At 38.8% G+C, this 14,699-nt stretch overlaps 1 protein-coding gene across 3 annotated transcripts in view; it reads left to right on the forward strand.

Moving 5' to 3' along the window:
* SLAIN2 (SLAIN motif family member 2) overlaps positions 1 to 14,699 on the forward strand; it is a 38,804-nt gene that overhangs the window by 4,165 nt on the left and 19,940 nt on the right. For all 3 annotated transcript variants that reach the window (XM_074822493.1, XM_074822491.1, XM_074822492.1), the window contains exons 2-3: positions 6,084 to 6,232; positions 13,512 to 13,676. In XM_074822493.1, the coding sequence (XP_074678594.1) occupies positions 6,084 to 6,232; positions 13,512 to 13,676 (314 nt within the window). The remainder of the gene's footprint in view (positions 1 to 6,083; positions 6,233 to 13,511; positions 13,677 to 14,699) is intronic.

A 14,699-nucleotide genomic window follows, 5' to 3' on the forward strand; every position in this document is an offset into this window, starting at 1 on the left:
CACTCTTAACTTGCTTTGTGGTAACTTGTTACAAAGTTGTTTACCTAAACTTTCTGAGGAACTTTCTTTTAAATGTGAGGAAAACACGCAGTGCATTTTCTTAAAAATTTATATGCAGTATGTGCATAAAAGTGTATGGTTTTGTACATATAATTGTTTAGCAAACTTCAGAATAGTTGTGTCCTCTTTAAATGACAGTGCTTTAAAAGCTAGCCTAGCACTTATCAATGTTTTCATGCCACTGCAATCCGAAGTCTCCTTGGTAGGGCTAATAGAGCTAACAGCTGACTGACCGCAGTTACAAACAAAAGGCGGCTACTTTGTGTTTAAAGTGAAATTGCTGGTGGGTTGTTTATATTGATATTAATAGTTCAGGGTAAGATATTTTTAGTGTTTTTGAAGACCTCATATTGGTTTGGTATCCTGTTTAGTTAAAATGGAAAGCAAGTACTTTTATACGCATTCTCATTCAGCAGCTCTTTCTATTAAATTGTCACCTATTTTTAATAGTCTATGTTTCTGTTCTCGTCATCTGTTCCAGTTAATTAGCTAAGTGGCTGTTTTGAGATACAGACAATGAAAACATGATTGTCATCTGTAATGACTGTCTTTCAGCTCATGTTGCTTAATGTCCTTTGAGCACTAACTTTGTTTTGGATCCCTAAAGTTTGCCATAGTGAGCTAGTAAAGTGTAGGGTGAGTGTTTTAGGATAGAGCTGCACCTGAATGAACTCCCATTGTGGAGATTACATTGCAGTATTTCCTCTTCAGCTGCTAAAATGGCATTGTATTAATGTGATTTAGGCCTCTTGGAAACTGGACAGGTTCTGATCAATTCTTGCCCTGTGACCTAAGTAAAAGAGAAATTGATGCTTTTCATTTTGTGGCAGATTAAATGCCAATCTGATTTAAAGTGGGGTTTTTTAACTGAATTCAGGTAATGGCTTCTCAAACTAGGAAGATAATTTGAAAAGAAGGATCTGAGAGAACTAAGGATTAGAGAAGTTGCCATTTTGTCAAAGGCAACAACTGGTGTAACATCAAATAATATTCCATTTGACTAATGTCTTTGAAATATCTGTTGTGAAATGGATGTTTGAGGACTGTAGGAAGAATTTTTTTCCATTTCTAACTTTTTACGGCTTTTAAACATGTTTGATATTTTGACATTATGAAAGCTTTGATACAAATTTCCTTTATTGTCTTAATGGTATCCCTGAAATTTACCTCATAATCATATATTGTTTAGGCATGAATCACATTTCTACTTTTTGGAGGTTACTAGGCTCTCAAGCCTAGTAATTAAGCAGACTTATATTTTGGAACACATTTAATAGGACACAGAACTTTTCAACTTTTCTCTATTCCATGTAAATATCAACAGTACTATGTTAGAACATATATGTTCTAACAAATTCATTCTGAAAAGCTTCTCAGACAGCGGACAGTTGTACAGAGTTTGTGTGACAGTTCTGGAGAAGCTGCATGATGGTGTTACAGGAGTCACCCAAGCTTTTGAAAGCCCCTTTTCCCGTTCTACAACATCTCTTTCAGACAGCTATATGTTCTTTTGAGATGAGGAAATGAATAATGGCTATAATTTCCAGCAACTAGCCAGAGCACAACTAACTGTCTCTAATTGTCGGTGACAGGAAGGTAGTTGTGTTCCCAGTTGCAATTTGGAACATCTCTCTATCCTCCCAGTTCTACTTGAAAATCACATAATGAAAAACCTTTAATATGAAGGTTTAATGGGATTGTCAAAGCATTTTTGCAGTATTCATCTCCTTATTTTGAGAGACCTGGAGTTTTGCTGTAACTCTTGCATCTCTCAGAACCAGAAGCATTCAGTTAAGTACACCAACAGATTAGTAATTACAGGCTGAGCAGTGTGTGTCTGTTACAACTGCAGGATAGGAATTTTGCAGGGGTGGGGGAGGAGGCAAGAGGAAATCTGTGGGCCAGATTCGTGCAGGGATGTCACTTAGTTTTTGGATTGTTGTTTGTTTTGTTGGGTTTTTTTAAACCATAGATTCTCTTCAGATCTTTACCTGTAGCTGTTTATTCAAAATCCATCTTAGATTTTAAGTTATTTGAATTGCTACAGATAGGATCTCCTGAAGATTTTCAATTGATCTAAAAGAGTTTAGATTGACACTGTTGTGTTCTAAATTGTCTGTTTCCAAGACTGTCCAATATTATTGTCTCCAATCTATTTATTTTTAGTAGCTTTTTGTCGCAGAATTTCCCCCCTGTATTTTAGGGGGATTTCTTACTGTTCTATCCTTAGATTTCTATTCTTTCTTCACATCTTTTCTTCAGGTTGCTTTCTTCATCCTGCTTTCGCCTGCAACGTGTTTTGTCTGATCTCTTGTTTCATTGCCTCTTGTACCTGCCAGTTTTTGCTTAAAGTTAATGTAGCTAAAATAAACGAGCTCTAACTCAAGTTCCTTCCACTTGCCATCTTCTTTCTAATTCAGATCTGTGACTTCATATTCATCTGCATGTTTTTTCTCTCACTCTTGTGCTGAGCTGTAGAAGGATTTTGATACAAAAAGACTTTCCTTTTTTTCTGGATTAGAATCTTGGCTTTTTGTTTTATGCCTGTGGCAACTAGCCTCTTGTATTTTAATGCACTGGGATGTGTTCCTTGGGTGAGGTAATCCCTATGCAGATACTCCATTCCTACCTTAATGTTGTGTCTTCTTCCTTCAAAGCCTTTTCTGACTCGGCTGTGTCCCAGTGCAACATGCTACAGCTTGCCACATTCGGCTGACGTTATCATATGAGCTTGTAGTGACAGTAGTCTTTCTGCAAAGCTCTGCCCTTTTTGTGCAGCGTCTTCCTGGAACTAATCAGTAGAGCCCTGGCTGCTTTAAACTTCAGATTGGTGCCGCTGTGGCATAGCTGACTAGTGACGGCTGGAGGAAGGGAATATTACTGTGTGCAGCAAAATCATAATGTCTGGGCTTCTTAATGCTGTTTCAAAATAGATCGAAGCTCCTGGGTTTATTTTTATATACAGTTTTCTTTTACTTGACCTTGTGTCACTGAATTGAAGAGTCTTTACTCTCTTGTGGAAAAATTGGGAGTGTAGCTTTCTGGTGTGTTAACATTTGTAGTAGGGGTGGTAACTGTAAGCTGTCAGTTTCCTCAAGCGTTTTCAACTTCCTGTTTTGAGAAAGTGATTTAGTAGTGTTTAAAGATGTATGAACTCATACTGGTAATCTTCAATCTTGGAAGTTGCTGTGCTGCCAATGAGTGCTGTTGCATTGCTGTAGGAATGCATTGACACGTATGAATGGGAGTGAATTTCTTCTGGAAACTTCTTCAGCTGAGGAGGACCTATCTCTTTTGAGTCAAACAGTAGTCTGACAAAGAAGATTGCTTAGCTCTGTGAAGTTATTTGTACATGCTTCATAGTCTCCTTTCTGTTCTTTTTCCTTTCCTGCTGTTGGGAAGAGAGGAAGAAGTAGTAGAAGCATCACTCTGATTCTTAGCCTTGTCCTTGATCTTATATTTTCTAATCCAAATTAGGCAAAATGAGTAGAATTAAGTCGGTTTCAAAACTTGAGATTGGTTGTTCTTTGTCAGATGGGAAATTAAGATCACTGCTTTATATTAATGAGATTTAGTAATTGCATGATGTGCAAGAAGCTGTCCTGAAAGAGCTAATGTGTTACTGCATCAATGCACATGTGTTTGTCATGAGGTAGTGGTGCCGCATGAAATGTGTGTATTGTAAAGTTCTGCCTTTTCTTGAAATGTAAGGTGTGAAACAAAGGCTGTTAAAGGAAAAACAGTTGACTGTAAAGAGGTCGGAGAGTCTGCAACATGTGTTTGGTTAGAAAGGGAGGTGGAACAATGGGAACTGCATGAGCCCACATTGCTTCAGTAAATAAACTACTTGTGAAACAAATGCAACAATTGGAAATTGCAGAAGAGAATGTGTTGGAGCTTAAAATACCAGGTGCTGTTTTGATTAGAGTAGTCTTGTGGAAGATACCCCTTCTGTGTGTCTTTCAAAGAGGACATGTGCACTTCATTTTCTTGCCTGTTATACTGGGTATTACTGTAAACACTTCAAATGTGCATGGAACTTCTCAAACACGGCAAGGCACGTCAGCTATCCAGAGAGCTAGGGGCGAGTCTAGCCTGTAGAGCACTACAGTTGGCTTTGTTGCTTTTGACACTACTTTGTATTTGTATTAAGACAGGAAAGAATACAAGCAAATAAATGTCAAAAAGACAGTAAATTCAAAGTGTTAGAGAGCTAGTAAATGTTAAAGGTTACTTTTAACTATGTACAGATAATCCCAGAAAGTACAGCAATTTGTTTAATTGTTTACATAGAACTGTAAAGATTGAGTGATTCTTGTGCTTTCCAAGGCTCTTCAGGGCTATAAACATGTGATGAGCTCTTAGCTTTTCTTGTGGGCAGAGTGCCTGTGAAGATTGTAAGCGTTTCTACAAAGTCAGTTTTAACGACCAGCATGATACTGGCCAGAGCATAAGCTATATGGACTATAGTATGTGACAGTGGCTATTTGCATTGTTACAGCCAGCTTCATTTTTGTCTGAAAATCTGGCAGCTAATAAAAGTCCCCTCTCCTGCATTTGCAAACATAACTTTCTAATTTCAGCATTCATAACTTTCTAATTTCAGCATTCATAATGGAAGAGCGTTACAGAGTGTGCTCTAAACAAAAAGTGATCAGTGTTTTGGGTGAGATATTTGTGGTGGTTTTATAAGCATGCTTCTTGGAAAGCTCTTGTAAGTGACCTTAAGGGTAGTAATTAAAAAAAATAATAAAATCTTTTAAAGCTGTTTATAAAACAAACTGGGTTCAAGTTCTAGAATTACAGAGGAAGGATCAGCTAATCTCATAATAGAGCTGTGGGAAATAACTTGTGTTGCTGATGTCATTGGCATAGAGGAAATAAGAATTTTTGCTGTTGGTTTCACATGGAAGCATGGCTGACTAGACTGTCAGATGTTCCTAAGTTACATGTGTAACAACCATATTCACTTGGAATATGAAGTCTGTCATTACTCCTAGAAGAAGCGCTCATTTAACCATTTCTGCATATGCGTAAGCTCTAGTTGGAGTTGTAGATCTTGCAGTTCACTGTCTGTTGCTGAAGCACATTTCCAAGTTAGATTCTAGTCCAAAGATAAGGCTTAAGTATCCCTTTTTTGAGTGTGTGATTAGTTATGACTTTTCCTTTAATCTGTTTCTTGAGGGAGGAGAAATTTTCAGCTAAATTTCTAGAGCCTTTAAACTGGAATACTACTTTCTTCAGTCATGGAATGCTGGTGTTAAAATAAATGAATGGAGATGCTGATGGGCAAAGGCCTCAGCATGTCCCGCAGAACAATATGATCTCATTGTTTCTCTTTACTCTCCTGTGTGTGTTATCTCTTGTTCCTTGTTTTTAATGCTTGACTCTATACCCCTTAGGACAGAGATAGTCCCTTTGTTCTGTGTTCAAAGGAAAACTAAAGGATCAGGTGCTAGAATACAAATGATAAGTAAAAATAAAATGTTTATTGTTCAAAGCTACTGAACTAGTAGATGTGTTCTGTGCACTTTAGCACTGTTCCTTGGCTATTAAGATGCTTATCCCTTGCTACATCTTTGTTTAGGAAAACAACAGTTGCATATTGCATAGTGCTTTATTTCCTTCTTTCAGGTGAATGTTACCTAAATCTGAAAAGATTAATCCTGATTTGTACATTTATGTGATATAGTGAAATTGTCCATATACCTAACGTGTCTGAAAAGTGAAGATTTCTTTTTTTTTTTCCTGGCATATCTGTTGGTATATTCCAGCGTAGCAATATAGACATCGCTTCTTGACAGGAGTACTTGGGTACCCATATGTTATCAATATTACACTGTAACCAAAATAGTTAATGTAAAGGTAAAACCTGGTTTTATATTTTTAAATTTATAAATTTATGTTTTGAGACTGTACTGTAGATATAGTATAAAACCAGGATGTGGTATTTTGTTACATGCCTGATCTTATGCTCCTTTTGTCTGTCTTCACAGATTTATTTTTTCCCCTCTCCTTTTCAGGTTATATACATCCCCAAAGAAGAAACTGACTCCAGTGCAAAAATGTGTCAGTCCGCTAGTTTGGTGCAGGCAGGTATTGGATTACCCAAGTCCTGATGTTGAAAGTGCTAAAAAGTCGCTGATCCACAGGCTGGAACAGACAATGTCGGGTGAGTCCCTGCATACTAACAACACTGGGTTCTACATATTTATTCTGAAACAGAGTCAGAATTAGCTGGTAAATAGTTGTGAGAGAAGAGGGTGAGGTCCAGCAGTTCTGTCTAAAGTTTTCATTATGGTTTGCAAACAGTAATTAATTTTACTCATTTTCTGGACTGTGTGAATAAAATGAAAGGAAGCATTAGACCGTGAGTCATGATTTCAGAGTTTTATACTACCTGCATAGTTACAATTTGGTCAGAAGTTTTCAGGAAGAAACAATGTCCTTAACTTGAAGGTTTTCTTGTCTTATTTTAAAACAGAAGCCTGTATTAAACTACTGTGACTGTTAGGTGCTTGTCCATTTCTTAACATGGACCTTAGTTTTCTGCTAGATGAGCTATTTTATTTCATCTAAGGAAATGGAGGCTGAAGTTCTTGAATACTTTGGGGAGGTAATACTAATTCCTTTTCTCCCCATCCCCAGTAACATAAGATCTTGTCACAGTCAGATAAAAAAATCCAGAGTTCGTGTTTCTTCTTTGATACAAATTAGCTGGTTCTATTCAGAACTGGAGAAGGGCTGAGCGTTTGGCCATGTGAGGATGAAAGCCTACATTCTCCACCCTTTTATTCCCAGCCTTTTTGATGTCAAACCAGCAGCAAAATGCTGAAGGTCTGATTAGAATTCTCTTTCCATCTGGTTTCTTGCTCTATTTTAATTTCTTTGTTAGAGCCTATTTTTATTTTTTTAAAAAAAGTTATGCCTCAGCATAACTTTCTTGCTTGCTATTAATACTATTCTCTCTGCATTTCCATCTTTTTGCAGTCTTGCACTACATGTGATCTATCTGGTTTTTTTAACTGTTGTCTTCAGGAATTAGCAGAATGGCTGAACTTGAGCTAAGAATATGCGAACGCACAGTTCTGGGAGCATTCCCAACTACCAGCTCCTTTACATGGTTATACATAAACTTTGTGCTGAGTTTATTTGACTGTAACTTTTTTCCCCTCCTTGGATTCTTTTCCAGAACAATTCAGTCTTTATTCTGGTTTGTAGTAAAATTGTACCTAATAAAATCTGAAAACATTGCTGGTAGATCATGTGAAAAGTCCATTTCTTATAAAAATCATGGGCATAATGGTGAAAGTGCCTTCAGTATGAGTCACATTTGATCTTCCGCTGTTTCTTGTGCTTTCTATATGTTGCCTTGACAAATGTCTATTAACAATTTTTCTGGTCAGTTAACATGTTATATAGCTTGCTACAGGCAAAGACTGAAATTCTAAACAATGGAAAGTACCCAGATCACAGGGATTTATGAATAATACAAGTTTGGGAATTTGAATAGTACTCAGTGTTTAGGACTGGATAGCAGTTAGGTTAAGCATGAACAATTCTGTTCATGGTTTAACTTCTTTTCGGAACTGAGTAGAAATCTTCCAGAAGTACCACAAATTCTGTTACCCTTAGGGTATCTTTAAAAATTCAGTCATAGTTGAAAGCAGAGAGGGAGGAAGCTTCCCTATGAAGTGGACAAACTTGAAAGTTTGATCATTCAAATGATGTGTCTAGGCAACTTTACCTTTTTTTTTTTTTCCATAGACCTGAGAATCTGCCTCTGGCAGTGATACTTGCAAGAATACCACAATTCATCTATAGTACTAATAGGGGAAAATATTAGTGGTAAGAGATGGACACTAATACTGCTGGTTGGAGCAGATTGCATGGAAAAATGAATTTGTAACAAAAAATAAAATCGTCCTTTAGAGCAACCAGCCTACTTACAGATATAGGATAGCAGGAACCTCCACTGGAGAAGGCAGTAGTGCTGCTTGTAACCTTGTGTGTGTTCCTACCCCACAACTGGAATATCTTGTGACTTGTATTTTATGTAGTACCTCCATGGGCCCATCCCTTAACATATTACTAGTTGCTGGTTCAGTTTATCAATTTCAATTCCAGTTTCTGTGGATAAGACTTTTCATTCTACTGTTACTTTCTCTCCTGAATCATAGAATCATAGAATGGTTTGGGTTGGAAGGGATGTTAAAGGTCATCTAGTTTGACCCCCCCCCTGCTGTGGGCAGGGACACCTTCCACTAGACCAGGTTGCTCAAAGCCCTGTCCAACCTGGCCTTGAACACTTCCAGGGAGGGGGCAACCACAACTTCTCTGGGCAACCTGTTCCAGCGCCTCATCACCCTCACAGTGAAGAATTTCTTCCTTATATCTAATATAAATTCACTCTCAGTTTAAAGCCATTGCCCTTCGTCCTATCACTACATAGCCTTGGCTGTTTTCTCGTAGTTCCTGTTGTTATGTTTTTCTAATATCTTCTTGTTGTTTCTCAGTCTCAAATGCAATTTTGTATTCCACATTTTCCTCTTCCTCCTTATAAAGTAATCTTTTTCCATTGCATGATAATAAAGGAGGTAAGAGCACCTTTCAGCTCCATGCTACTGTGGGCAGTTACCGAGAACACGGGACACAAAGTGCTTTGTTGCTAGTTAGTTCAGGTTTACAATTGCAGGGCAAGTTCTGCTGAGTGGTGGAAGCCTGTTCAAACTGGAGAGAACCTTAGATATAGTCTGGTGCAAAGACCTCTCTTAGTGGTGCCTCAAGTCCCTGGTGAAAAGTGCGAGAGTGCATTTTGTGTTGGCTAGAAACCATGGCTTCCACCACATGGTGGCCTAAAATCATATAGGGGTAGAGCACATCAAGAAAGCAACAGCAGGAACAGAGAAGTACTAGGCAAAAGAATTTCTGGAAGAGATGCTTTCTTAAAACGTAGATGTACAGAATTAGAAAAGTGTAACTTTGGTCATACTGCAGTTTTTACTGAAGCGGCGTTTTTATTTAAATCTTTGAAATCAAACGTGTGATCAGTATAGCTGGTGGGAGAACTGTGTGGCTGTATGTGTAAAAACTGTCATATTTTCCATGCTGATTAAGTTTGACTTTTCAGTTAAGCATTGTGGCCCTCTCTGGTAGGGAAAGGGAGACTTGGTAACTTGGGATATGGAAAAGGCTGAGGTACTAAATGACTTATTGCCTCAGCCTTCACTGGCAAGGGCTCCAGCCACACTGCCCAAGATGCAGAAGGCAAAGGCAGAGAATGGGAAAATGAAGAACCACCCACTGTAGGGGAAGATCGGGTTCGAGACCATCTAAGGAACCTTAAGGTGCACAAGTCCACGAGACCTGACAAGATGCGTCTGCAGGTCCTGAGAGAACTGGCAGATGAAGTGTCTAAGCCACTATCCATCATATTTGAGAAGTCGTGGCAGTCCAGTGAAGTTCTTGCTGACTGGAAAAGGGGAAATATAACCCCCATTTTTAAAGAGGGAAAAAAAGAAGACCTGGGGACCTACAGGCCAGTCAGTCTCACCCCTGTGCTCGGCAAGATCATGAAGTGGATCCTCCTGGAAACTGTGCTAGGAGACATGGAAAATAAGGAGGTGATTGGTGACAGCCAACGTGGCTTCACTAAGGGCAAATCGTGCCTGATGAATTTGATGGCCTTCTGTGATGCACTGGTGGCTAAGAGAAGAGCAACTGACGTCATCTACCTGGACTTGTGCGAAGTATTTGACACTGTCCCACGCAACATCCTTGTCTAAATTGGAGAGATATGGATTTGATAGATGGAGCACTCAGTGGACAAGGAATTGTCTGAATGGTCACACTCAAAGAGTTGCGGTCAACAGCTCAATGTCCAAGTGGAGAGCAGTGACGAGTGGTGTTCCTCAGGGATTGGTGTCGGGACTGGCACTGTTTAACATCTTTGGTGACATGGACAGTGGGATTGAGTGCACCCTCAGCAAGTTTGCCAACAACACCAAGCTGTGTGGTGCAGTAGACACGGTGGAGGGAAGGGATGTCATCCAGAGGGACCTGGACAGGCTGGAGAGGTGGGCCCGTGTGAACCTCATGAATTCCCACAAGGCCAAGTGCAAGGTCCTGCCCATGGGTCAGGGCAATCCCAAGCACAGATACAGGCTGGGCAATGAGTGGATTGAGAGCAGCCCTGCGGAGAAGGACTGGGCGGTATTAGTGGATGGAAAACTGACTATGAGCCAGCAATGTGCACTCAGCCTAGAAAGCCAACTGTACCCTGGGCTGCATCAAGGAAAGTGTGGCCAGCAGGTCGAGGGAGGTGATTCTCCCCCTCTACTCTGCTCTCATGAGATGCCACCTGCAGCACTGTGTTCAGCTCTGGGGCCTCCAACATAAGAAGAACATGGACCTGCTCTAGCGGGTCCAGAGGAGGCCATGAAGGTGATCAGGGGGCTGGAGCACCTCTCTTATGAGGACAGGCTGAGAGAGTTGGGGTTGTTCAGCCTGGAGAAGAGAAGGCTCCAGGGAGACCTTATAGCAGCCTTTCAGTACTTAAAGGGGGCTACAGGAAAGATGGGGAGGGACTCTTTACCAGGGAGTGTAGTGATAAGTTGAGAGGTAATGGCTTTAAACAGAAAGAGGGTAGATTTAGATTAGATATAAGGAAGAAATTCTTCACTGTGAGGGTGGTGAGACACTGGCACAGGTTGCCCAGAGAAGTTGTGGCTGCCCCCTCCCTGGAAGTGTTCAAGGCCAGGTTGGACGGGGCTTTGAGCAACCTGGTCTAGTGAAAGGTGTCCCTGCCCGTGACAGGGGGGTTGGAACTAGATGATCTTCAAGGTCCCTTCTGACTGAAGCCGTTCTATGATTCTGTGGTTGGGCTTGTTCAAAACCTACCGTTATTTAACTAACTTTGTTCTCAATGATAGACTTCACTAATGATTGTTTTAAATGACTATGGGGACTGCTAGGATAAATTTGTCACCTAATTGTAACAAAAATAAATATCAAGTCTCTAGCATTTGGAAAAATCACACCTGATTCATACAGTAGATCTTGTGAACCACCTAAGCATCAGTTTTCTGCACTCAAATTTTTCTATTCCTATTTTCTAGAGCAAAAGAGAGATTCAAGACGAATTTAACCAAATGTTGACTAAAATAAATTAGATGCTGCATACTGTTTCTGAAGATAATAAAAGAAAATTTACATTAAAAGAAAAATGGTTATCATCAACTGTCCTCTCTAGTGTTTTGAAAGCTAATGTGTAATCTTTTGTAAGCTCATGTTTCATCTAATACAGCATAATTTTAATCTTAAAATGAGTTCTCTGTCTTATTAATGTTGTCTGACACTCCTAATAAAGACCATATCTCTAGTTGTTGTAAAAATAGTAATGTCTTTCTAAGTTACAGAAATCCCAGTTGGAAAAACTTTAAGAATTCTAGGCCAGAAAAAGAGTTTGAATCCAGCTTTCTTCTGAGGAAAAATACAGTGCTGAGGAATGTGGAAGTTCACATTAGCTAGGATGAAAACTGCTGTACCATGTAAAGAGTCATTGTGTACCAGAGCATACTTCTTATATGTAACAAAAGTATGCTTTCTTTCATCTAAAGAAATCTGTATGTGATCAAATACTTTGTATTGTTATGGTTAGGTACAAAGAGCCTGTTTTAAAGGTTATATAGTAGTACAATTGTTTTCTAATTTGTGGTTAATATTTTAAAATACTCATCTGTGTAACAAGTATGAAATAACTGTTTGCAGACTTACATTTTAGGGATTTTTTTACTGTCATTTTCAGCAAGAGATGCTGCATTCTATCATCCATTTGGTTGGATGATACTTTTTTTGGGGCACTACTAAAAACTAATTCATTGATGCAATCAGTTAAAATACGCTAGATGTTTTTAACCTAAATTCACTTTAGTGTAGGCTGGATAATAGTGCAGCCCCACTGTTGCTCGTACTGAACAACGAGGAGGTAGTGACCAAGAGCAAAGTGGGGTGGGAGGAGGAGCTGAAGCAGGCTTTGCTACTGAAAGCAGCATTTCATGCAGCTGTAGTCTCTTTTGGCTTCTTGCAATGTCAAAACAAAAAACCTTAAACTGAATAGAAGGATTTTTAGTAAACAAATTAGAGTTCCATTCCTTTCTTTTTTTGTCCACTACTATCGGTAGCCTAATTATTACTGTACTAATTTAAGCTTTTTTCACTAACAGAAATGTCACACAATATTCTTTGAATAGCTTAATTTCTGCCTTTTTGTTTTAGAACTTCTTGAGTGTACTGCCATACATTTGCCAGGCCTGTTATTGTTAGTTTATAGTATATATGCATAGCTTCAATACTGTCATGCCTTAAAGAGAGTTTAGTTTCTAGCTGCTAGGTGAGCTGCAACTTAATCAAATGTAGATTTTCATACCATAAAGTCTGGATTTCTAGCTTTCAGTTTAATGTTTTGCAACTTAATTTGTTCTTTGTTAAAATACAATTCTGTTTGGCATAAAATACTTTCAGCAACAAAGAAACTGATTTTACCCAAAGTCCCTTGGTCCCATTGAAGTTCCATTTTCTATTATATTAAAATAAAATGTAAATTTCTGAACAAAATAGTAATTTAAGTAACTGTACAAATCATACACCTGGCAACTAGGAGAATTGCAGTATCGTACTGAAAATGTTTGCCAGTGATTAAAAATCCATCTGAAAATACTTCAGCATTGAAATATATACAATAAATAACAGAGGAAAGTAACCAATTTTAGATCTTATAGGGCCTATGGTGTTGAAGCCCATGGACATAAAAATCCCAAAGCATTAGAACAGGAGCTCTACAGAAGGGACTAATCTTGCAGTCATTTTGCTTTATTGTGCCCAGTAGGTTCATGGTACAAATGAAATACAAACAGAAGCATTTGCCATGGTTAATGGTTTTTCATTTTAGCATATGCTTTGGGGAATTTTGTAGGTGATATTGCTTAGTTCTGTGGTGACAGTCTTGGGGTTACTGTTGAAATATTGTGTGATCTAGACAAGTCTGAATTCTGGAGAACTGGACTTCATGGTGTGTTCTGGTTTGTATTTAATTGGGCATAGGATGTATGTTAGTGTGGCTTAGCTAGTATTGTCTTTCTGCTGCTTTCCTCCTCCTTTCCAAAGTCTACATTGAAGATCTTGAAGAGAAGAGATCAGTCGTAGTGATCTTTGATCTGATTTTTACAAAGAAAATACTCGTTGCTATCTTGTCTTGCTCTCTTCTCCCACTCCTTCCACAGTATGGTTGTACGTAGGAGATGAAGAAATCAGTTGAAAAACTTCCTGGTGACCAAAACATTCTACTTGAACTGTAAAATACTTAAATCACACTGAAGATATCATTTAGTATTGTATTCATTTTTCACTGGTTCCTTCAGCATAATTTGTCACTTTCCTTCTCTTTCATACAGCTCTCAAGAGACAGAGTTTGTACAGCAGCCCTTTCAGTGCAGTCAGTTATGCGAGCTCATATAGTCCAAATACTAGTAGCCCCTACAGCAGTGGTTTCAACTCTCCCTCCTCAACACCAGTGAAATCTGCTTTAGTGAAACAGCTTATACCTCCTGGTACCTCAGGTAAGTGTGTGTGAGCATCTGGTCTCTTCCTTTCTTCTTCCTCCTCTTCCTTTTAAAAACGTGTGCTCAAATAGATTACATTTACATTGAACTAGAGTAAGAAAGACACAAAAAACTTGTCAGTCTTTTGTAGGATGTTTGCATTATGCAGTATCTAAGCCTTTTAGGAAAGGCTTTTTTACAGACTTTCAGGTGTAAGATACATTTTAAAAGTTTTCTCTGGATGTCCATGTCTCTAAAATCCCTGATGCACATTAGCAGTTAGACCAAAACATGTAGTGTTAGTTCTGTGAAGTCCCAAAATACCTAAACAGCTTCTGGAATTGGCCCTGTAATTGACTGGGACCTAAGTTGCATAGTGGGTGTTTAAAGGTTAGGTGTTGGTAGTTGTAAAGTCTTTGCAACTACCCTGTTATTTGTTAACTGAGACATTCGGTATGCAATGTATTCATCAGCTCTTCCAAGATGTGAACAATATGATCTAAGGAAGAAGCATGTATGTTAATTAAAGGCATTCCATGAGGCTTTGCAGCCATGGGTGTAAACGCTAACTTCTGGCAATGTTTTCTGTCTTTATCCTGCACTATAGACACTTTCTTTGCATCAGAAAAACTGATACCTGGAACATATCTCTGCTCTGAAGTCAGAATATTGACTTATTACATATACTTTTAACTGAAGTTAGCTTGCAGGAAAGATGAAAAACCATTGCATTGACAATCCAATTTATCTGTAGTTCACTGTGGACTTGTAAAGAGAAGCCTGCACTGCAGTATATTCACCAGAGCTGTTACCCAGGTTTTGTTTTAATCCACGTAGCTCTGCTCTGCATTGTGTGCTACGGTGCTCTATTTGCCTGCAGGACAGAGAGGTGAAATGTAACTGGCGATGGGGTGTCAGCCAGAAGGCAGCAAATGGGAAGTTTTCCTGGTATGTTATAGTTTAGCAAAGGGGTGTGCCTACAATAGGTAGTATTTTCAGATAAACTGTATATTAAGCATTCCAAACTGAATCAATATGCAT

This window comes from Strix aluco, chromosome 4, assembly GCF_031877795.1.
Source record: "Strix aluco isolate bStrAlu1 chromosome 4, bStrAlu1.hap1, whole genome shotgun sequence".
NCBI classification, from domain to species: domain Eukaryota; kingdom Metazoa; phylum Chordata; class Aves; order Strigiformes; family Strigidae; genus Strix; species Strix aluco.